The sequence below is a fragment of the Artemia sp. Qi Xiang Cuo genome, chromosome 10 (assembly GCF_049724085.1).
Source record: "Artemia sp. Qi Xiang Cuo chromosome 10, ASM4972408v1, whole genome shotgun sequence".
NCBI lineage: Eukaryota > Metazoa > Arthropoda > Branchiopoda > Anostraca > Artemiidae > Artemia > Artemia sp. Qi Xiang Cuo.
In genome coordinates this window covers 70935593-70960784 of record NC_142803.1, presented here as the reverse complement: position 1 = coordinate 70960784, position 25192 = coordinate 70935593, and the positions used below count along the sequence as shown (strand labels likewise).

The 25192-nt window shown below is 35.6% G+C and overlaps 1 protein-coding gene across 2 annotated transcripts in view; it reads right to left on the bottom strand.

The window, feature by feature from the left end:
• The window catches only part of LOC148948119 (uncharacterized), a 119341-nt gene that overhangs the window by 14317 nt on the left and 79832 nt on the right, over nt 1-25192 (bottom strand). For both annotated transcript variants that reach the window (XM_089095197.1, XM_089095196.1), the window contains exon 5: nt 18752-19195. In XM_089095197.1, the coding sequence (XP_088951323.1) occupies nt 18798-19195 (398 nt within the window). In that variant the 3' untranslated portion in view covers nt 18752-18797. The remainder of the gene's footprint in view (nt 1-18751; nt 19196-25192) is intronic.

The following is a 25192-nucleotide window of genomic DNA, read 5'->3' as shown; positions in this document are numbered from 1 at the left end:
TTCAAAAACGTTCAGAAATTTAAAAAAACAAGTTTTTTTAAATGAAAGTAAGGAGTGACATTAAAACTCAAAAGAACAGAAATTATTCCGTATATGAAAGGGGAGGTCCCCTCCTCAATGCCTCGCTATTTACGCTAAAGTTTGGCTCTTTCTCACAACTGTACTTTTTAAAACAATAAAAAACTTTTATTGAAGTTTATACGACTACCCATTCCCTAAAACCTTATAAAACCTGGCGCATAACTTACAACCCTTGTCCCAGGGCTCTTATGGGCTGTGTAAACGTTGAGGGCATTGTTATATGTTCTTTGGACCATTTTTAACAAAATTTATATCTCAAAATTTCTGTTGGATGCATCTAGGGAAAACAACACGCGTTTGGAAGGGGGTGGGTAATGTCACTCCTTACTTTCGGTTGAAAAAGCTAGTTTTTGTATTTATTTCTGATCGCTTTTCAGATAATCCCAGGAAATCCATTGCCTCTGTGGAAAATTTCCCCACGAAAAATTCCTCTAAATAAAGTTCCTCGCATGTAAAATTCTTCCGCTGGGAAATTACTCCCGGACAATTCCATCCCTTCTGTGAATCCTTCCCGGAAAATTTTTTGCTTACAGTTCTGCCTGAAAAATACTCCTTACCATACTTTTGTGTCATTGGAGTATATCCCTGTTTGGAAAACACCCTCCCGCCTGGAAAGTTTATCCCACAGAAATTTTCCATGGATAATTTCTCGTGGTGATAATTCCCCAATGGAAATTTCTCCCATGGAAAATCCCCCCCCCCAAAAAAAATATCCCAAGAGAATTCCAACTCTACTGAAAACTTCCCCCTGAGAGTTCCCTCAGAGTGTCTCTACATGTACAATGGGATCAACAACGAGAAAAAAGACAAATAACAAACATTCTGTATACAAATTCTGGTGAATTCTCCCCATGTAAAATTTCCCTTGAATAGTTCACCCCCAAAAACTTCCATCCCAATGGGAAATTCTCCCCATAGAAAATCCATCCCCAGAAGATCTCCTTCCTCCCTTGGAAAACGTCCGTATACTTCCCCATAACAAATACTATATGTAAACAGTGGGCAAATTTTATAACTTGCGGCTCTTCCTCTGGTGGTTCTGAGGGGTCATGTCATCTCCGAAGACATATCTATTGTACCTTTCAACAATACTGAACAAAAAGGCTTTCTCAAAATTTTGATCAGACGACTTTCAGGAAAAAAGGGTGTGGGACGTGGGTTAGTTGTCCTCCAATTTTTTTGTCACCTAAAAAGAACACTAGATCTTTTAATTTTCGCTTGAACAAGCCCTCTTTCGAAATTCTAGTACTATTGGTTCGATATGACCACCCCTGGAAAAAGCAACAACAACAAATAAACACGAAACTGTGATGCTTCTTCTGGCAAACACTAAAGAATTTCATTTTTATAAATAAGACCTTGGAACCTCTATCGTGGGGTTCTCTGATACGCTGAATCTGATGGCGTAATCTCCATTAAAATTCTTTGACTTTTATGAGGTATTTTTCACCTTTTTCGAAAATTTCGCAAATTCTCTCAGGCCAACTAATGGGTAACACTATACTTAAAAAATATTATATATTTGGAATCAGCACAATAAGCTAATTTTTTAGTACATCTATTGATATCAAAATTGATTCCAGATCATCAAGAATCTAATTTTTTTCTATTGCTAACTTTTCATTTTCAGTTACTAATACTTGATAAATAGATAGATGTTTTTGCCTGACTATTGGAAGCCAAAAGCGATTGTCAAACAGTTCGTGGTAGCGAACTGTAAGTTAGGAGCTACCCGGCTCAATAGTAACCGAAATCCTAAAAACCGGAATTTTGATACCAATAGGTATATCAATAGAATCAGATTTTTGTGCTAATTTTAAATATATAATAATGTGTCATTAAATTTAGTCTTACCCATCAAAAGTTAGGCGCCTGAGAAAATTTGCCTTATTTTCGAAAAAAAAGAGGGAAACAACCCCTAAGAGTGATAGAACTTTAATGAAAATCACATCATCAGATTCAGCGTACCAGAGAACCCTACTATAGAAGTTTCAAGCTCCTATCTTCAAAAATGTGGAATTTTGTATTTTTTTTTCCAGAAAAAGATCACGGATGCATCTTTATTTTTTTCTTTTTCCGCAGGGTTGATCGTATTGATTCAGTAGTCCTAAAATATCGCGAGAGGGCTCATCCGAACGGATTTTCTAGTGGCCTTTTTAAGTGACCAAAAAGTGACTCCCAAGCTAATTTTTTTCTCGATTTCACCCAATCAAAATAATTTTGAGATAGCCATTTTATTCAGTATAATCGAAAATCTAATAAATATGTCTTTGAGGATGACTTAATCCCCCACAGTTCCCGGGGAAGGGCTGTAAGCTATGAACTTTGCCCATTGTTTACATATTAATTAAAAAAAATTTCCGAAAAATAAGTTTTTCAAAGAAAAGTAAAGGCCATTTTAAACTTAACCTCAGAAGATACAAATACCCTTTAAAATTCAAACTCAAAACGATCAGAAATTACTATTAAAGAATAAATGAAACTCAAAACGAACAGAAATTAAATAAACTATCATAGCAAAAAACATACAACAAGTAATAATATAAATGAATAAATAGATCTTAAAGCAAGTAATGCTTAGATTGAATATGAAAATCTAGCTTAAAACGAAAACAAATATTTTGCTATTAAAGTATAAATGAAACTTAAAACGAACAGAAATTAAACAAACAATCAATGCGAACAAAACATACAATATATATTAATGTAAATGAATAAATAAATCTTAAAACAAGTGAAACTTAAATTAAATATGCAATTCAAGTTTGAATCGAATAAAAATAACTACAAACAAGGGTTTGGGTATTGTCTCACTGCAGAAGCCTAAAACCTACTGCGTCATTGGCGCTTTACTGAAACAATTCTTTGAAATATTTTCACTTTTGTAACTTTAAGAAATCAAAAATTAATTAAGATTTTAGGGAATAAATGTCAGCATATGTATATTAAATTGACAATGCACATTTTTTTTCAGTAAACTCATTTGAATTTGTTTTCAGTAAAGTACAAATTATATTCTGGTTTTAAGAAAGCATAGGGGTTTTGAATCCTACTCACATTAATTTATGCTCGTTACTCTAATATTTATTTTAATTTTTGTTCGTTTTGGGTTTCATTTATTTATTGATACTGATTTGGGGTAGTTGTATGCTTGGTAGATTATATGATAGTCCAGTCGGCAGGTGTTGAAAATGTGAACCATACCACGACGGAATGGGGCTGCTACGAGAATTAGCCTACCCTCCACCCCTTAAATTTACCATGCGGATTCAAAAATACCAATGGCACTTGCTTGCGAGTGGTGAAACACTCCGAAACTTGATATTTTATTATATTTTGGTGTTTCATGCAAGAAAATACATGTTCCACAAAGTTTGAGGTGCAGTTTTCAGCTCAAATAGAAATGCCTAGAAGCCATAGAATGTTTTCATAACAAACTAACACGATTAGTTAAAAATAAATGGCACAGATTAAAAAATGGCTAAACTTTATGAGTCTTGAACAGTCTTGGAAAGTATAAACAAAATCAAATTGAATATTAGATATATTATTAGATATATAATGATATTAATTGTTGAAAGGTCAATCAGTTCAAGTTTTTTTTTCACTGTAATTTTCATTTTCAATGCTGTAAGAACTGGAAAATAATAAATTTGTAATATAACAGTAATTTGTTTTCAGTGAAGCGCCAATGACGCAGATGGCTTTAGGTTTCAGCAGTTAAAAAAGGGGACAGTATCCCAATTTTGTTTGCAGTGAAACTATATTTGTCTTGACCAATCTTGAAAAGAACTAATAAGTGAAGCTGAATATTTGGCGCATAATAATATTAATTGCTAAAAGCTCATCAGTTCAAAATTTTACTGTAATTTTAATATTTATTTTCAATATTAAGTACAAAAGAAAACATTTGTAATATGATTCTTTTCAGTAAAGCGCCAATGACGCAGTAGGTTTTAGACTTCTGCAGTGAGGCAATACCCAAACTCTTGTTTGTAGTTATTTTTATTCGATTCAAACTTGATTTGCATATTCAATTTAAGTTTCACTAGTTTTAACATTTATTTTTTCATTTACATTAATATAAATTGTATGTTTTGTTCTCATTGATTGTTTATTTAATTTCTGTTCGTTTTAAGTTTCATTTATACTTTAATAGCAAAATATTTGTTTTCGTTTTAAGCTAGATTTTCATATTCAATCGAAGCATTACTCGCTTTAAGATCTATTTATTCAGTTATATTATTACTTGTTGTATGTTTTTTCCTATGATTTTTATCTAATTTCTTTTCGTTTTGGGTTTCGTTTATTCTTTAATTGTAATTTCTGGTCGTTTTGAGTTTGAATTTTAACAGGTATTTGTATCTGCTGAGCTTAAGTTTAAAATGGCCTTTACTTTTCTTTGAAAAACTTATTTTTCGGAAAGTTTTTTTTAAATTAATTTTTTTTCGTTTTTGATTGCAAAAAATTTCAAGTTTTTTTGGCATGGGGGGGGGTGCTTACTGTCCGATTATTCTTGACTTTAAAAAAAGCATATATAACTTTCAGTTTAAATTGAACGAGGCTTTTTACAAAGTCTACACGATTACTTCTTTGATAAAAACCTTATATATGAACAGTAGACAGATTGCATAACTTGTGGACAGCGATTGGCAACAATGAATCGATTGAAAAAATGGCTCCAATAAGGGGGTTTAGACCATTTCACTTGCTAACACAAAGGGATCACGGCTGTTTATAATTGGATAATTATAATAGATTTCCTATGTGTTCTTCCCATACAAAACCCCTTCCCACAAGTTATAAACCCCCCTTAATAATTTATGCCCCAGGGTATAACTTACAACGCCTACCCCTAGGCCCTGGTGGGATGTATCAACACCGGAGTTTTTGTTATCAGAACTTTGAACTATTTTAACAAAAGGTCTATCTCAAAATTTGTATCTGATGCATTCAGGACGTGGAGGAGGGGGGGGGGCTAGTTGCCCTCCAATTTCTTTTGACTCTTCAAAAGACTCTTAGGGCTTTGGGGGAGTTGTAATCCTCAAAGACCTAATTTCCAGAACTTAAAACTACGTTTAATAAAATGGCTGTCTTAAAATTTTGATTGGATGTATTTGGGAAAAAGGTGGGCGTAAGAGGGGGTTAGTTGCCCTCAAATGACTTTCGACTATTACAGAGGGCAGTAGTCCTCGGAACTTCCAATCGAATGAGCCTTTTTTGAAGTTTCTACGACACCGCCTTCTATAAAAACCTTATATACCCCCAGGGCATAACTTAAAACCCTTGCCGAGGGTTGTGAGGGAGTGTCCTCCTCAAAAACATATTTATATCTGGAAATCAGCTACAATGAACGAAATGGCTATCTCAAAAGTTTGATTGGATGTGTTTGGGGAAATGAGGGGCGTAGGGGGGGGGGCTAGTTGCCCTCCAGTCACTTTTGACTATTAAAAAGGGCACTATCGCTTTGAATTTCCAATCGAATGGACCTTTTTTGAAGTTTCTACGACAACGCCTTCTATAAAAACCTTATATGCCCCCAGGGCATATCTGAAAACCCTTGCCCTGAAGATTCTGGGGGAGTGTCCTCCTCAAAAACATATTTTCTATCTGGAAATCAGCTACACTGAACAAAATGGCTATCTCAAAAGTTTGAATGGATGTGTCTGGGGAAATGATGGGCGTAGGGGGGGGGCTAGCTGCCCTCCAATCACTTTCGATTATTAAAAATTGCACTAGCCCTTTAATTTCCAATCGAATGAGACTGTTTTTAAGTATCTACGACAACGTCTCTACTAAAGCCCCGAACTATTCGACTACCACAAATCTATACCCTTGCCTTTAGTTTCTTGGGGGAGTGTCCTCCTCACGAATTTCTTGACTACCCGAACATCAACTACACTGAAAAAAAGAGCTATCTCAAAATTGTTCCGGGGTGTACTTGGGGAACTGATGGGCGTAGGGAGGGGGGCTAGTTGCCCTCCAATCACTTTTGACTATTAAAAAGGGCACTATCCCTTTGAATTTCCAATCAAATGAACCTTTTTTGAAGTTTCTACGACAACGCCTTTTATAAAACCTTATATGCCCCAAGGGCATATCTTAAAACCCTTGCCCTGAAGGTTCTGGGAGAGTGTCCTCCTTAAAAAAAAAATTTCCTATCTGGAAATCAACTACGCTGAACAAAATGGCTATCTCAAAATTTTGATTGGATGTGTTTGGGGAAATGGTGAGCGTGGGGGGGGGGCTAGTTGAACACCAATCGCTTTCGACTATTAAAATGGGCAATAGCTCGTTTAATTTCATATAGATTGAGCATTTTTTGACGTTTCTACGGGAATGCCTTCTATAAAAACCTCATATGCCCCCAGGACATTACCCATAACTCTTGCCCTGAGGGTTGTGGGGGGGGGTGTTTTCCTCAAAAACATATTTTCCATACGAAAATAAACTACGCTGAATAAAATGGCTATCTAAAAATATAGATTGGATGTGTTGGGTGGAATTATGGGCTTGGGGGGGGGGGGGCTAGTTGCCCACCAAACACTTTTTAGTATTAAAAAGGGCACTAGAACTCTCGATTTCCAATCGAATGAGCCCCCTTTGAAGCTTCTTAGACGACCCATTCCATATGAAGGGCCTCTGGGAAAAAAATATAAATAAATAAATAAATAATAATCAAACATTGGAGCCGTATAGCCTTTCAAACAGTTCCTTATAGCCTTTCAAACAGTTCCAGGCTTAATATTTCGTTATCAAACAGTTCGTGGTAACGAACTGTAAGTAAGGAGCGACCCGGCTCAATGGTAACCGAAACTCTAAAAAACGGAATTTTAATACCAATAGATACATCAAAAGATTTATATTTTAATTCTGATTTCAAATATATAAGTCTCATCAAGTTTAATCTTACCTATCAAAAGTTACGTGCCTGAGAAAATTTGGCTGATTTTCGAAAAAAGGGGAAAGACCCCCTAAAAGCTATAGAACCTTAATGAAAATCACACCATCATATTCAGCGTATCAGCGAACCCTAATGTAGAGGTTTCAAGCTCCTATCTACAAAAATGTGGAATTTTCCATTTTTTGCCAAAAGAAAGATCACGGATGCGTGTTTATTTGGGTTTTTTTTTCCCGGGGTGATCGTATCGACCCAGTGGTCCCAGAATATCGTGGGAGGGCTCATTCGAACGGAAATAAAAAGTTCTAGTGCCCTTTTAAGTGACAAAAAAATGGAGGGCAACTAGGCCCCCTCCCACGCTCATTTGTTTCCCAAAGTCACCGGATCAAAATTTTGAGATAGCTATTTTGTTCAGCATGGTCGAAAATATCATAACTATGTCTTTTAGGATGACTTAATCCATCGAAGCCCCCAGGAGGAGGGCTGAAAGTTATGAACTTTACCCAATGTTATCATATAGTATTGGTTATTGGGACCCGGCTCAATGGTAACAGGAACTCTAGAAAAAGGTATTTTGATACAAATAGATACATAAAAAGAATAGGATTTTTATGCTGATTTCAAATATCACAGTTTCATCAAGTTTAATCTTGCTTACCGACAGTACCGCGAGAGAAAAAATTTGACTTTTTTTCGAAAAAAGGGGGAAAGACATTCTAAAAGCTCTTTAATCCTAATTAAATTTCCATCGCTAGATTTCAAGTGTCAGGAAACTCTACGGCCGTGGTTTCTCGCATCCATCTGCAAAAATGGGGAATTTTGCATTTTTTGCCAGAAGAAAGATCACGGGTGCGTGTTTATTTGTTTTTGTTTTTTTTTTTCCCAGGGGTGATCGTATCGACCCAGTGGTCCTAGAATATCGTGGGAGGGCTCATTGGAATGGAAATTAAAAGTTCTAGTGCCATTTTTAAGTAACCAAAAAATGGAGGGCAACTAGGCCCCCTCCCACGCTCATTTTTTCCCAAAGTCACCTGATCAAAATTTTGAGATAGCCATTTTGTTTAGTATGTTCGAAAATATTATAAGTATGTCTTTTAGGATGACTTAATCCCCCGGAGTTTGCTATGAAGGGGACGCCGGACTTCCCAGAATTATTTAAAAAAAGATCAGAAATTAAATATAAAAAAAAACAAGTTTTTCAACTGCAACAGCAGCAACATCAAAACTTTAAACGAACAGAAAATGTTACATATATGATTGGGCTCACCCCCTAGTCAATACTTCACTCTTTAAGCCAGAGATTTTTTAGTAATTTCATAAGAGCTATTTATTCTAATTAACGGCCTTTGTGATTAAGCGGTCATTTTTAAAGAATTGGAACAAAATTAGAACTTTCGATTAAAGAGCAAGGTATTGACTAGGGGGCGAACCCCCTAATATACGCATTAAAAATATATGAATATAGAAGTTCGTTACGTAAGTTAATGCGTAAGTTATGTATATTTATTACTAATAAAAACGTTCGTAAATAAAATGAAACAAGTTTCGAGAAAGCCATTTAACCAAATAAAAGTAAATTAATATGAAAATTTTGTTTTAATTATCCATGTACTGTGAGCCAAGATCAAAACCTGCATTTATACAAAAACGTTCAAAAATTAAATAAAAAAAACAAGTTTTTTTAACCGAAAGTAAGGCGTGACATTAAAACTTAAAACGAACAGAAATTATTCCGTATATGAAAGGGGCTGTCCCCTCTTCAACCCCTTGCTCTTTAAGCTAAAGTTTGACTTTCTCACAACTCTTATTTTTTTAAATAAAAAACTTTAGCGTAAAGAGCGAGGCGTTGAGGAGGAGACAGCCCCTTTCATATACGGAATAATTTCTGTTCGTTTTAAGTTTTAATGTCGCTTCTTACTTTCAGTTAAAAAAAAACTTGTTTATTTTATTTAATACTATAGGCAACGCTACTGCGTTGCCTCTGATAGTATTGGTTAATGAGAAGTTTACAGACGTTTCAGGAGGGATCTTTTTCTGGTGAGGAGGGTCGGAGGAGGGGCTACAGGGGAGGATCTTTCCATTGAGGATGTTTCCTTGGGGGAAGGGACATTTCTATGAAGGGGATGCCAGATTTCAAACGATCAGAAATTAAATACAAAAACAAGTTTTTTCAACTGGAAGTAAGGAGCAACATTAAAACTTAAAACGAACAAAAAATATTGGGTATATAAGGGGGTTCGCCCCCTAGTCAATACCTCACCCTTTACGCTAAATTTTTTTTTAGTACTTTCAAAAGAGACATCTATTCTAACTAACCGGCCTTTGTGATTCAGTGGTTTGTGATTCAAACAAAATTCGAACTGTAGCGTAAAGAGCGAGGTACTGACTAGGGGACAAACTCCCTAATATACGTAATAAAAATATACGAATATAGAAGTTCGTTACGTAAGTTAATTTGTAAGTACATCAGAAGAAAATTTCGAGAAAGCCATTTAGCCGAAAATGAAAGCCACTTGCTTTCATTTCGGCTTGCTTGCTTTCGCAAGCAAGCAAGCAAGCAAAAAATATATCATTTTTTAGAAAATAATAAAAAAAAGGTTAAAAAAAGTCTTCAAAAAAAAATGGGGGAGAGGGCCAAAAAGTCGGAGGGGAGGGGGCCCCTTGGAGCTTGGGGATAGGGGACCTTTGAGGGTTGAGGTCCCTGGTGGTTAGGGTCGTTGGTGCTTGTGATCCTTGATGGTTCATACTCATATACACCTCACTACTTGATTTGTAAGGATTTCTATGGATTGTTCTGAATTTATTTATTAAAATTCTTTTCTTGCCATCTACATCTCTCCTAGTATCAACTTTTTAGTATGCTATAATGTTAGACCATATTTTATATTGACAACACTGTTCAAACGCCACTTGTGTATTATACAGAACACATAGAAGAAGTGAAGCTAGGTCAAGTCACAAGGTCATTCTATCATCGTTAACCATTTTCATAGATTGGTGTTGTTCCAAATTTATAAGAAATTGCCTGAGTTAACAACCCCTTCGGGGTTACCTTAACTGCTAATCAGTTTGACCCTTTTTACCAACTTCATACGATCCAATTCGCAAATGTTATTTAGCTCTGTTTTTTCCCTATTATTCAATTAATATCGTTCATACAGTTCAATTCGCAAATGCTATACCCTTTTTCGCAAATAGAGTTATTTTTTTGGTAAATGCTTTAACACCATATGCCAGTTAATTCTAGACATGATGCAAGGTACCTTCAACCTAGAGGTTATTAGTGTCTGACAATTTTTGAGTCAGAAACTTGCTTGCTTTCATTTCAGCCACTTGCTTTCGAGCATGAAAGCCACTTGCTTTCCTTCCCTAGAAATTTTTTTACCATATTATAATATTAACATTAAAAATTCAGAACAGACAAAATGAAATTTTGTTTTAATTTTGCTCCAATTAATTAATTTTGTTCAAAAAGTTTGAACAAACTTTTTAATTTTTTTTTAATTTAATATTACAAATATAACGACAACTTAAGAAAAACCTTGCAATCAATAAAGCAGTAAAGAAAGACTTGCTGAAAACTAGTTCTAAGACGGAACAACTACTGCACAAGCTTTTATCATTCGTCTGGACTTCAGTATGAGTTTCTTCCATCTACTTTTGATAAGAGAATGGATACCTGTGTTTAAATAATTATAAATACATCATTTTTGTTCTTTTTTGCTACTAAATAATTATGAATATTAATAATTTATCAGATATTAAATTGGTACAATTTTTGTAAATTAATTAGGAAGTAATTGTCACAAAAGATGAAAGTCAAGGATGAAGAACCACCTTTGAAACCCTTAAAAAAAGGCACCATCAGGAAATATGAATGTAATATTTATGTTATACAAAAAATATTTCGACGGTAAGCGCGAAGCTGGCACTCAGCTCCATTTGCATTGTAGACTTTGTCCGGAACTATTGCTAAGAACGGAAATACCTTAGAGAGTGCCCAGTACCTATGTTCGCACAGGAATTGATTTCGATGTTTTAATGACCCTAGTTGAACTTTGTAATAAGTTTTCAATGTATTTTTATTTCCGTGATTCTTTTTATTAGCAAGCAAAGGCATTGCCAGTAGGAGCACCTCTATCCAGACTTTTGGCGAATATTTTTGTAGAGCGCCTTGAAAACTGGGCTTTAAATTCAATTTTTTTTAAAACATATCACCGATATCTACTGGGGTCACTATATGGATGACATACTATCGTTTTGGAATTATGGGGAAAATGAACTTAGGGTTTTTTTTTAGATCATCTTAATAGCCTACATAGCTAATATTTGACAAGATTTTGATATTTTAGATCAGTCTTAAAAGTGGTCTCTTTTTAATGTCCTAGAAGCAAAAGAATTATAATAACAATGTCACGTACAACAGGGGAGAGTATCCGTACTCAGGAGGTCTAATCTGCGACCAATTCCATCTAAAAGGAATCCCCACCCCCCAAAAAAAACGCAATGAAATAGAAATAAAATACCAAGGATTGTCTTGCTTTGACATGTTAATATAGCCTAATGGCAAAGCAAAAAATCTAAACATTTGTATATAGCTTAGAACTATATGTGGCCTGATTGGGAGGTGTGCTGACTAGAAAAGTTCAGATGACAAGAAAATAGCAAGCAAGACCTTATGAATTTATGTCACGAAGTCAAGACCTTTCACTCAGAACTGCTGAAGCAACTAACCTCTCTGGTGCAACTAGTTTCAGCCGCTATGGTTTCAGCATCTTCTAATCCAAGCTACGCAGGGTTTTGATCAGATATACTTTCTCTCCCCAGAGTATATGGAATATGGATGAGAGTACATTGGGCAACGTACAAAAGCCACACAAGATTGAAGCTGAAATATGAATGCATCAAGTTGGAAGGGCAATTTCTGCTAATAGAGGACAGACATTGTCAATTATTCCTGTGTTTCAGAATCTGGAAACTTAATTCCACCAATACTGGTCTTCCCAAGGAAAAAGTCAAAAGCAAGGACGACTTTAGGGGATCTACCCGATACTTGATACCCGATACTCTACCCGATTACCTGGGTTAGTGAAAGTGGCAGGACTGCGGGTTCTGTATTCATTCAATTTCCTAATCACTTTGTCTTTACCGCACAGCCAAATGAAGCAAAGTTGAAGCTACTTATTATAGATAATCACGACTCAGCCCCACATACGTCAAACATATATGCCATAACTATCAACTATACATTACATAGTTAAAGCCCCACATACGACAAACAAATTATAATGACTTGATCTTGGGGTTTTCTACTCTCTGAAACCCGGTTATTATAGAGCTATTTCAAGTTGGATGGTGAATAACCGAGGGATTCTAGTTTCTCTATCACGTACACACATTTTCTTTAGATATTTCATCTTCACTTTTTGAAATGAGATGTAAGTGTTGACTCTACCAAAACCTGTTAGTAGTGAATGAAAACATGCAATAAAGTAACTAACGCTATTGACTAGCTACAGAGTACCACGGGCTAGCCACAGAATGCCACTGGCTGTGAACTACCACGGAGCATCACATGGCTTGAGAGTGTCCTGGGCTGTGATGATCCATTGGATACGAGATGCCACAGATTTGGATGTGCCATGGGTCACAGAGCGCCATGTGCCATAGAGTGCCACGAGACGATGAACTATGAAATTGCACGAAACACGATGAAAAATATACAGAGGTTTGCTTCAAAATAAGCTGTACCTTGAAACACGATGAAAGTATGCAAATATTCGTTTCAAAATGTGTTGTTGTTCAAAAAATCGATGAAAATTTGCAAATCTATGCTTCAAAATAGGTTGTTCCTGGAAATAAGATGAAAGTATGCAAATGTGTGCTTAAAAAATGTGTTGTTGTTCGAAAATTAATGAAAATATGCAAACCTATGTTTCAAACTCCAGTTTTGCACAAATCACAATGAAAATACGGACAGCGTCCTTCAATATTCGTTGTTGCTTGAAGAACGACGAAAATATGTGCTGCAAATGAAGCAAACTGCATTTTTGCTCCAAACAAGATGTAAATATGCAAATATGTGCTTCAAAATGCGTTGTCGCTGGAAACATGATGAGACACTTGCTTATAATCTATAAAACTGAGGACCAAAAGTGTTTGATAACTCAGGCACTTATGAATTATTAAACTAAGAATGAAAATTTGGTCGACACATCCTCTACCTTTTCTAAAGCCGCACTGTTCTTTTCTTAAAACTTTGTCTACAGCATCTCTCTGTCTAAAAAGTATCATATTACTAAGTAATTTACTACCTACAGAGACCAGACTAATGCCTCAATAATTACCACACTCACTCTTATCATCTTTCATATACAGTGGTTTAATTAAGGTTTTCCTGAAATCGCTAGGTACTCCCTTTTTCAAAAATTATATTCATAATCTTCAGCAACTTATTTCTATCCTCAGAACCGCCATATTTAAGAAACTCATTTACCTTCTGTATGCAGTGTTATTAAGAGCCAATAAGGTCCTAGGGACAATTTTTCTTTAGGGAAAGGAGCTTCAGACCATCTAAAAGTGTAATTTATTGGTCAACGTTAATCTCACATTCTTATTTTAATTAATTTCTAATTTATTCTGTTGTTTCTGGTCTTCAATAGGGCACCATCATATATGTTTCTTTGTGTGGCTATCCTGAAACTCGCCCTTAAAACAGTTCTTAAAATTTTTAAGTCACTTCTGGCCGAAGCCCCCCCCCCCTCTCCAGTTTGCTTTCATGTCAAACGGTTATAGTCTAACTTTAGGGTGTGGGAACGATGCAAATGGGTTCTTCAAAATTTGCTGCTGCTTGGAACAAGTCAAAAATATGCAAATATGTGCTTCAAAATGAGTTTTTGATGGAAACAGGATAAAAAATGTAAACGTGTGAAACAAAATATTCTGTATCTTGAAACACAATGAGAGTATGCACGAATCTTATTGCATAAAATGTGTTTCTCAGAACGCTTTATTGCAATTTAAGTTCTGAAAAAAAATTCTAAGTCATGAAAAAAAAATATGACTACAATTTTTTTGGCCGAAGCACCCCCCTCTCCAGTTTTCTTTCATGTCAAATGGTTATAGTCTAACCTTAAGGTGTGGGAACGATGCAAATGGGTCCTTCAAAATTTACTGCTGCTCGGAACAAGTCAAAAATATGCAAATATTTGAAAGTTGAAACCCATCATCTTCGATAAATCATCTATAGAAAGGAGCACAATTTCTTTTGGAGTTTCCTCCCTCCCCCTCCCCCCAATAATGTGGATAAAAAATATATTATACATCCCATGCCCTTTGACTATCCAGAATTGGACTCATCTCAGACACCCCAGAACATCATAGGATTGCATATTAGTGCTTATAAAGGTGTTCCAAGCATGTACCTACACCTTAGCTAACGCTTTTTTACATTAGAGACATATCTCTAATTTCGTGACATATCTCTAATTTAGAGACATATCTCTAATTTAGAGATATGTCACGTCAACTTAGCGTGCCGAACATGTTCCCCCCTCAACAGGGTCTTCTAGGCTCAAGGCTCTAGGCAGGCATGCCTTTCCAAAAACTAACCTGACAAGTATGTGTCCAATAAGAGAGTCATTCATACTCCTGCCATTTACCCGTGCCCCAGCCATTTAAACATTTGCCTCTCAATTACTTGGACTATCTGTCTTGGCTTTTCTCTGTCTACAATTACCCAGCCCAGTCTTGATGCAACCGATTGCCCAAAATACTTGATAAATTCAATTCAAAATCTACAATTTTTTTTTATAAAAGAAAAATCGTAACTAACATACATTTTGCCATTTTCACTTTATTTTTCAGAAAATAATTTCATAATAAAATTTTTGTTAGAAAGTATAAAAATTTAAAGTGTATGTAGTGTCTATAAGACTAGAAAAAAAAAGCTGAAAATAGTTTGTTAAAAGTATATGCAAGCCACTGGTTTTAAATCACCATTAATGAAACTTAATGAAAAGTCTGGAGATGCTAAAGGAATTATAATACGTGCCACAGTGAGCCACGGGCCAGCACAGAATGCCACAGGCCAGCCGCACGGTGTCACGGGCCGTGAACTACCATGGAGCATCCCATGGCTTGGGAGTGTCCTGGACCGTGATGATCCATCGGGTGTGAGATGCCATAGGTCATAGAGCGTCACGGGTAAGAGAAGGCCATGAGACTATGAACTGGCATGGGGATCCACAGAAAACCCTATGTCGCCGCCTATGAGATAGTTTGAAAGATTATAAAAATATGCAAAAGTGTACATAAAAATATGTTGCTTCTTCTAACACGATGAAAGTATACACGAAAATTATTGCATAGAATGCAATAATTTAACGTTTCTAAAACGTTATAACAATAAACGTTTCTAAAACGTTTTATTATAAGTTAAGTCATGAAAAAATCAAGTTCATGAAAAAAAAGATGTTATTACAATGCTCTTTTAATAAAAGAAAAGTCGTGACTAACATATGCATACCATTTTCATTCCATACTCTCAAAAAAGAATTTCATTTTTATATCTAATAATAAAATTTTCATATTTAATAATAAAGTTTTTGTCAAAAGTCTATGCGAAGTCTTTTTGAGACTAGAAAAAAAAGGTTAACATGTCTCTGTTAAAATATGTGCAAACCACTCGTTTTAAAGCAAATTTTTTATCAAGAAAATGTCTGGAAATGCTTACGGAGTGATAATAGGTAATGATAATCTACGACTATAGATGGATAGATGGCAGCACTGGGGGAGTCAATGACAAAGTTCCTTCTTGGCGCTGCTAAACCCTACTCCTGATAGAAGAAAAGAGTAGTACCCATCAGCCTCATAGTATTTGTTACAGCCAGACTACCGGGATTGACATCCACAAAGGCATAATCACTGGACCTTTAAACAACACTAAAGAGAATAGACGTCTTAAAATTTTGATTGGATGTCTGTTTGTGGAAATGATGGGTGAGGGGGGGAGGTTTCCTCGAATCACTTTTGACTTTTAAAAACGCCGCTAAAACTGCCAATTCCAAATCAAATCAGCTCCATCTGAAGTTTAAACGAGCAGCCATTCCATTAGAACCTTATATGCCCCCAGGACACAACTTACAACCCTTTCCTCAGGGCTCTGGGGGGTTATGTCATTCCTGGTTGTATGTTCTTTGAACTATTTAAAAAAAAAAATGGCTACCTCACAATTTAGATCAGATGCGTTTGGGGAAAAGACAGTGTCAGGGAAGCGGTAGGCTAGTTTCCCTGCCTCACTCTTCACTCTTAATATGGAACTAGAACGTTAAATTTATAATAAAATGAGCCTCCTCTAAAGTTTATAAGACCAATCCTTCCATAAAAACTTTATATCCCAGGCTTTGGGGGTTTGTTTCTACCCCAAAAGTCTTGTTATATGATCTTTGGACTATTTTGAATGGATTGGCTACCTCAAAATTTTTATTGGATGCATCGGGAAAATTGGACGTAGGGAGGGGTCTATTTGCTCTTCGATTACTTTTGACTCTTAAAAGATCATTAGAGCTTCTGATTTCATATCGAATGAGCCCCCTCAAACCACCCCTTCCATGAAAACCTTATATGTTAATAATCGGCAACTAGTATAACTTATAGCCCTTGCTTTAGGGCTGTGGGAGGGGGGGCGACTATCATCCTCAAAGACATAATTGATGAACCTTTCAACTACGTTGAAAAAACGGCTATAAAATTTTGATTGGACGTGTTAAGGGAAAGATTGACGTGAGGGGGGGGGGGCTGCCCTTTAAAAGTTCAAATCATCTCATTTGTCAACCAATAAATTGCGTTTAATATCCTCTTATCTATGCTCAAGGTTTTCTACCTTCAAGTGCCTCTAATTTTGTCAACAGACGATTTATGTAAAATATTAAGGAAAATGGGAGCAAGAAACAAATTTTTCCAACGTATCTAGACCTATCTAGATAGTTTTCCACACCGAAAAATTGTAGTAAGTCAATTACAAAAAAAAATATAGTGTCGTTTTCGGGAAAAAAATTACAGATAAATATACGATTGTTGCTCATTTGATAAGATAGATTACCTTGGTATTTGATCATTATTAATGGTATATTTACAAACGTAACTTTGCTTGCGGACGACCTAAACAACACTGAAGCTCCGTTTCTTTCCTGTCACCAAGTTCCTTCTCCTGGAGATATGCAGCCATCTTGTCATGATGATGCAGCTTATTTAATTAATTTAAAGCAGCTTTGATTAAATGCAGCTTCTTTAATTAATTTAAAGCAGCTTTGATTAAATGCAGCTTCTTTAATTAACTTAAAGCAGCTTTGATTAAATGCAGCTTCTTTAATTAATTTAAAGCAGCTTTAATTTAATGCAGCTTCTTCAATTAATTTAAAGCAGCTTTGATTAAATACAGCTTCTTTGATAAATTTAAAGCAGCTTTGATTAAATGCAGCTTCTTTAAATAATTTAAAGCAGCTTTGATTAAATGCAGCTTCTTTAATTAATTTAAAGGAGCTTTAATTATTGCAGCTTCTTCTTTTACGACTTCCTTTTTCTGTGCTAACCAAAAAAGTGTATGGGACTTAAAAGATTGCAATGGAAAATATTTAACGCTATGCAATACCACAGAGAAGTGGTTCCCAACTGATTTTGGGCCATGCCCCATCTAGGCATTTCTAAAATCCTAATGAACCCTCGTGATATTTAAGTTTTATTATTTAAATATCCAAAATTATAAATCCAAAATTGTACGTGTATTCAAGTTTAAAAGGCCATTAACTTGGTATCTTTTTTCGAGTTGTCCTCTGGGTGTATTTTATGCGAATGAAAATTTGTTGCATGCAACACCTTTTATACAATGCAAGACGTCGTTGCAATACTATCATGTTTGTGTTTTGCCATTTAAATGTACGTGAATGTAACGCAAGTTTAATTAAGTCTCTAGATTCGAAGGCCGTACGTCCTGCCCATGACCCACCAAAATATGCCCCAACGTGGGGCGTATGCCCCACGTTGGGAATCATGGCCATAGAGGATCATTATGTCTCGTCCATTATAAAGTTTATTAGGGGCTGTGTTCCCTAATTTCTTCCGTTTTGTGCTCGAGATATCACGTTTTAATGAAACTCAGATTATCAGAAAGTGTGAATTTTGTTTTTTCGATTGACCAGAGAAGAATTTTCGTCTTAAAGTTCAGGAAAGGGCAGTCCACAAAATATTTTATAGCATAACTGCTCGAAGAATGCTAAAAATAAGTTCAAACGAACTATCGATTAAACAAGTGGGTAGCTTGAGAATGCCCTTTGGAGCTATCCGCTTTGACAGACAAGCTTTCCGGCAAAAGTGACCTAAAACTCCATGATCTTTTCAATCAATTTTCATAGTATGTTGCATCAAGACATGGCTAATTGCAGAAAGAAAAAGCCAAGACAGATAGTCCAAGTAACTGAGAGGCAAATGTTTTAATGGCTGTGCGCACGGGTAGTCTCAATAGTCTTAATGATGGCTAGTCCCCTGGGAGAATTCACCACTGAACCCTTTGTGTTTTGACCGTCAGCCGACTCTGAGGCTCGCCAAATGATTTTAAGAAGCCGCTTTGCCCTAATAGCAATAAAAATTAAATGTTTATTTGGCCCATAGATTTTCTTCATATTCTTTCGATTGTAATTCTTATATTGAAACATTGATTCTATATACAAAATCACTCTTTGCAAACATGAATATATCTTTCTAAATTCTAACCTTAGCTCTGCCGTTTTTTTCCCCTATTTAATGCTTTTATTCAAGATTACGAATTCTTTTGTAATTTCTGCTTTAACACTGTCATCTCCATTTCATGAACTTCCTGTTTCCATGCCATTTCATAATTAAAGGATTCCATTTCCTTTTCATGTCTTTTCTTCATATATTCTAATTTTTGAGCAAATAATTGCTTTTCAATTTGAAACCTTTCCATTTCATGTTGAATTTTAAGATCATAATATGCTTCAGCGGTTTCTATCTTCGACTTCTTCACTAAATTCTGATTTACGTCACCACTTTGTCTTTTTAAATGGCAAATGGGTATGATATCTATTTCACTTAGTTTATACAGTCCTGGCGGTCCCTTGGCCTTAATAGATGAGCGTGTTTGATCGTCGCTAGTGTCTAGGAAGCTCGAAGCTGGCTCGGCACCATTAATGTGGCCTGAAAATGAAACGAGATTGAAAGTACCATGGACAGTGTAATGAAATCTTACTGTTTAAATTGGTTAAGTGGAAACTTGTCAAACCGTATGTTTTAATAAATTAGGAAAACTCTTCGGTAGAAGCAAGTATCAAATTAAAAAATAGTGGAAAAAAACTTGCAAAAATTAATTTAAAAACATATGGTACCAAAAGTATTTAAAAGATGTGAATTTCGTTGAAGATGGTGTTTCAAACAGTTCGTGGTAACGAACTGTAAGTAAGGAGTAACCCGGCTTAATGGTAACCGAAACTGTAGAAAACGAAATGTTGATTCCATGATGGAAGCCTAAGCAAGCTGTCCATAATATTGATTTCAAATAAACTGCTCCTATTAGGTTTAGTCCTATCCATCCAAAGTTAAATGCCTGAAAAAATTTTACTGCTTTTCAAAAAAAATGGGAACGACCCCTAAAAGTTATAGAACCCTAATGAAAATCACACCATCATATTCAGCGTATCAGAAAACCCTACTGCGGAGTTTTCAAGCTCCTATCTACAAAAATGAGGAATTTTTTATTTTTTGCCAGAAGAAAGATCACGGATGCGTGTTTATTTGTTTGTTTTTTTTTTTGTTTTTTTTTCCACGGGTGATCGTATCGACCCTGTGGTCCAAGAATATCGTGATAGGGCTCATTTGAACTGAAAGTAGAAATTCAAGTTGCAGTTTTAAGTGACCCAAAAACAATAGAGGGTAAATAGGCTCCTTCCCACGCTTATTGTTTCCCTAAGTCACCCGATCAAAATTTTGAGATATTCATTTTGTTCAACAGGGTCGAAAATATGATAAATATATCTTTTAGGATGACTTAATCCCCCAAAGTCCCCGGGGGGAGGGCTGAAAATTATGAACTTTACCCAATGTTAGCATATAGTATTGGTTATTGGGAAGTATACAGACGTTTTCAGAGGAGATTCTTTCTGGTAGTGGGGGGGGGGAGTTGGCCGGGGGTTATGTGAGAGGATCTTACAATGAAGAAAGTTTTCATGGGAAAAGGGACATTGCTATGAAGGGGGCGCCGGATTTCCCAGCATTATTTAAAAAAAGATCAGAAATTATATATAAAAACACAAGTTTTTTAACTGAAAGTAAGGAGCAACATCAAAACCTAAAACGACAGAAAACATTACGGATATGATTGGGTTCATCCCCTAGTCAATACCTCGCTCTTTAAGCCAGAGATTATTTAGTACTTTCATAAGAGCTATTTATTCTAATTAACGGCATTTGTGATTAAGGGGTCATTCTTAAAGAATTGTAACAAAATTCGAACTTTAGCTTAAAGAGCAAGGTATTGAACCCTCTAATATACGTATTAAAAATATAAGAATATAGAGGTTCGTTACGTAAGTTAATTCGTAAGTTACGTATATTTATTACTAATAAAAACGTTCGTAAATAAAATTAAACAGGTTTCGAGAAAGCCATTTAACCAAATAAAAGTAAAATTAATATTCAATTTTTTAATTATTCATGTACGGTGAGCCAAAATCAAAACCTGCATTAATTCAAAAACATTCAAAAATTAAATAAAAAAAAACAAGTTTTTTTAACTGAAATTAAGGAACGACGTTAAAACTTAAAACAAACAGAAATTATTCCGTATATTAAAGGGGCTGTCCCCTCCTCAACGCCTCGCTCTTTACGCTAAAGTTTGACTTTCTCACAACTCTATTTTTTTATACAATGAAAAACTTTAGCGTAAAGAGCGAGGCGTTTAGGAGGGGACAGCCCCTTTCATATACGGAATAATTTCTGTTTGTTTTAAGTTTTAACGTCGTTCCTTACTTTCAGTTAAAAAAACTTGTTTTTTTTATTTAATTCTTTGAGAAACGACAGATTGTCAATGTTAGAATTTCTTGGATGAAAAAGGTTATTAACTTCGACTAATTAGTTTATCTTATTGATTTTCAGTGCCTAATGTGGCAAAACAGACGAAAATATGGCAATATTCTAAAAACAATAAAAAAAAAATGAGAATCGCAAATATCTTAGAAAATTACAGTTTTCAGGAAGAAGAGAAAACGTTATTTCTTTTATACTAAAAGTTCAATAAACCGCAAATTTAACTGAATATTATTTAGCTGCTAAATACTACTTACAAGGACTGGCGGATCCAGGGGTGGGGGACCCCACGCCCCTCCCCCATGATTTTTTCTGGCGTCCTCTTATCCTGTTTTTTCTTTTTCTTTTACTCTTTTTTAGTATGAATTTGTCAATTTGTTCAATTATTGACACCTTTTCCACATCCCCCCCCCAGATTTTGCTCATTGACGACCTTGTCACATTAGACCTCCCCCAAAATTTTGCTCTAGATCTGCCCCGCTTACAAGTAAGTTCTAAATAGTATTAAATATTTACTTAGAAATGCAAAAAAGCACTATAAAACTTGCCAAAGAAAGCACCTGAAAACCATAAATTATATTTAGCGCTTAGGGTAAGCAGCCAAATGAAGAGATAAATTTAGAGATATTTTTTTATCTCTAAATAGAGATAAAATGAAGAGATAAATTTTTATAGTGTCTGTAAGTCATTCCGATGTAAAATCCTTTATCATACAAAAGGAGAGAAGCCAAACTTTAAGAAAAAGAGAGACAAATTATACGGTAAGCATAGAAAATTGAGCGATAATCGTTTAACATTTAGAGATTGAGGGGGGGGGGGATTCTTTCAATAAATTTGGAGGCAACTCGGCATAGCAAGTACTAATGTTTGTATATAAGTAATAATGTTTCGACTTTCTACTTCAATTTTTATATAGAAGCTAACAAAGAAGTCAGTCCGACTCATTTCCAAAAAGATAAGTCGTAGCCCGCGTAATTCAACACAATGCAAAATCACTATAATATTTTTTACTTGTACCTGGCTCATGTTAGAGAGAAATTCCCTTTATGTGACTCATGCGTGAAAATTCCCCCTCCAGAAAAATTTTAGCCAAAAAACCAGTCTTGTCGTAGTTTAGTAAGTAGTAAGTAAATATGGCGGCACTAGACCCTTAAGGTCCAAACCGGCGGTGCTGATCTCCGTTTCGTCACCCTTCATCCTGGAAGTGCAATGGGGGGCTGGGGGCCAGCCATCCTGTGCTCTGTTTGGGCTGTGCGTGATTTGACCTACACAAAAGTAACTGAGCATGTTGTAAGAATAAAAATAAATTGACTTTAAGCTCATAAAAAAACAATATTACTAAAACATGACTCAATTAGAAGCTAAGTACTCAGAAAATATACCCTATCACATTGCCCATACAAATCCCCCAGACAATCTTGTCCGTAAAGAAAGCTTGCTTGCGGTTGAGCATCGTAAGGGTTTCTAACAAGATAAACAATATTTTCTAAGATGTATTCTGCAAAGATTGCCGATACAATTGAAAATCGGTAACAGGGATTCAAATGAGGTTATGTGAACATTTTTTCGAAAACATGCATTTATCCTCCATTACCTCCAGAGAAGCAAGTTATATTAAATAGATTGGTTTCCCTTATTTTCTAAACTGCACCTCCAGAGAAGCAAGTTAGGTTAAAAATAGACTGGTTTCCCTTATTTTCTAAACTGCACCTCTAGAGAAGCAAGTTAGGTTAAATAGATTGGTTTCCCTTATTTTCTAAACTGCACCTCCAGAGAAGCAAGTTAGGTTAAATAGATTGGTTTCCCTTATTTTCTAAACTGCACCTCCAGAGAAGCAAGTTAGGTTAAATAGATTGGTTTCCCTTGTTTTCTAAACTGCACCTCCAGAGAAGCAAGTTAGGTTAAATAGATTGGTTTCCCTTATTGTCTAAACTGCACCTCCAGAGAAGCAAGTTAGGTTAAATAGATGGGTTTCCCTCATTTTCTAAACTGCACCTCCAGAGAAGCAAGTTAGGCTAAATAGGTTGGTTTCCCTTATTTTCTAAACTGCCTCTAGTCCAGTTTTCTCAATCACAGAAAAAGTGAGAAAACGGAACTTTTAATATCAAAACGTCTTTGATTTTTCTTGGATGCCTAAAATCAACCTCTAATAACTGCTGATTAATAATAATAAAAAGTTTATACTCGATTTCCAGTTTTTTAGTCTCAAGTAAAGTTTGCGTTGTGCCACATTTCAAATTCGAATTATCATAGTGAAAATATTTGCCCAGCCAAGTGTTGGCTCAAATAACCCAAGCTTTTCATTCCAGATTGCCACAAACCATCTACCAAATTAGCATCTTGACACCTCCAGAGAAGCAAGTTAGGTTAAGAAAAGATTGGTTTCCCTTATTTTCTAAACTGCACCTCCAGAGAAGCAAGTTAGGTTAAATAGATTGGTTTCCCTCATTTTCTATACTGCACCTCCAGAGAAGCAAGTTAGGTTAAATAGATTGGTTTCCCTTATTTTCTAAACTGCACCTCCAGAGAAGCAAGTTAGGTTAAATAGATCGGTTTCCCTTGTTTTCTAAACTGCACCTCCAGAGAAGCAAGTTAGGTTAAAAAGATTGGTTTCCCTTATTGTCTACACTGCACCTCTAGAGAAGCAAGTTAGGTTAAATAGATGGGTTTCCCTCATTTTCTAAACTGCACCTCTAGAGAAGCATGTTAGTTTAAATAGATTAGTTTCCCTAGTTTTCTAAACTGCACCTCTAGAGACGCAAGTTAGATTAAATAGATTGGTTTCCCTTGTTTTCTAAACTGCACCTCCAGAGAAGCAAGTTAGGTTAAATAGGTTGGTTTCCCTTGTTTTCTAAACTGCCTCTAGTCCAGTTTTCTCAATTACAGAAAAAGTGAGAAAACGGAGTTTTTAATATCAAAACGTCTTTGATTTTTCTTGGATGCCTAAAATCAACCTCTGATAACTGCTGATTAATAATAATAAAAAGTTTATACTCGATTTCCAGTTTTTTAGTCTCAAGTAAAGTTTGCGTTGTGCCACATTTCAAATTCGAATTATCATAGTGAAAATATTTGCCCAGCCAAGTGTTGGCTCAAATAACCCAAGCTTTTCATTCCAGATTGCCACAAACCATCTACCAAATTAGCATCTTGACACTATTTGATGCCCAGAATATCAAGCCTTATGCGGACCTATCTCCTACAGAAGTACTGGAAACCTTTCAGACGCTGAAGGTCCTCACCCACGATGTGTCTTATACTGACAATCTTTACACTTATCCTTTTAAATTTCTTCCATTTAAATCCATTCAATTAAAACATTAAAAATCGATCACCTTAAAAAAAATTACAATCTAAACTCTTTATGTAGTATCAGTAGAGTATAAATAATTCTTGCCTTTTAGGGGGGGTGGGTTAATGTACTGTTCACTTCCTGTGTTTTGATTAAGGACAGTCATGCTGCAATATCAATGACTTGTAATTATCAGCGTTTAATCACTTATGACCATACCCTAAATGATCAGACTAATTATGAGTCGAAAGAGATACACCATTTCTGCATATAAAAAACTGGGGCTCAGGAGCAAGGGGAAAGGTGCTTTGAAGGGGTATAGGCCTAAAGGCTGTATTTGTCATCAGCAATGATGCATGTTGAAAATCCTTGCAAGACCCTAATTTCAGAAAGTTGTATTAGGTCTGCCTTCCTACTAACGCGAATATATGAAGCCCCTGTTTCCAATGGGCTATTTAAAAATGGGGGCCCTTTTTCCTGAGGGAATCATCTCTCCACCGAAGGGACTTTTTGTTCTTGGTAGTGCCTAGTTCTAATTAAGGAGAATATAAAAAAAATTGGATCCCAGGACCAGGGCATATGAGGCTGTGGGATCGCTGTGGATAATAAAAGGGAGTCGGAAAAATCGCTGATTACTCTCCAATCGGCTGTGGGCTTTATTAGAGGAGCTAGAACTTTTAATTCCTAATCTAATGAGCCATCTCACTTTTTACGATCCATTCTGTATAACTATTCCCCACTAGGTCTACGCTAACAGGCAGACCCTGATGCAATCTTGGATGCGGCCATGGCTTTAACTTTGTGTCTGGTATTTTGTAATT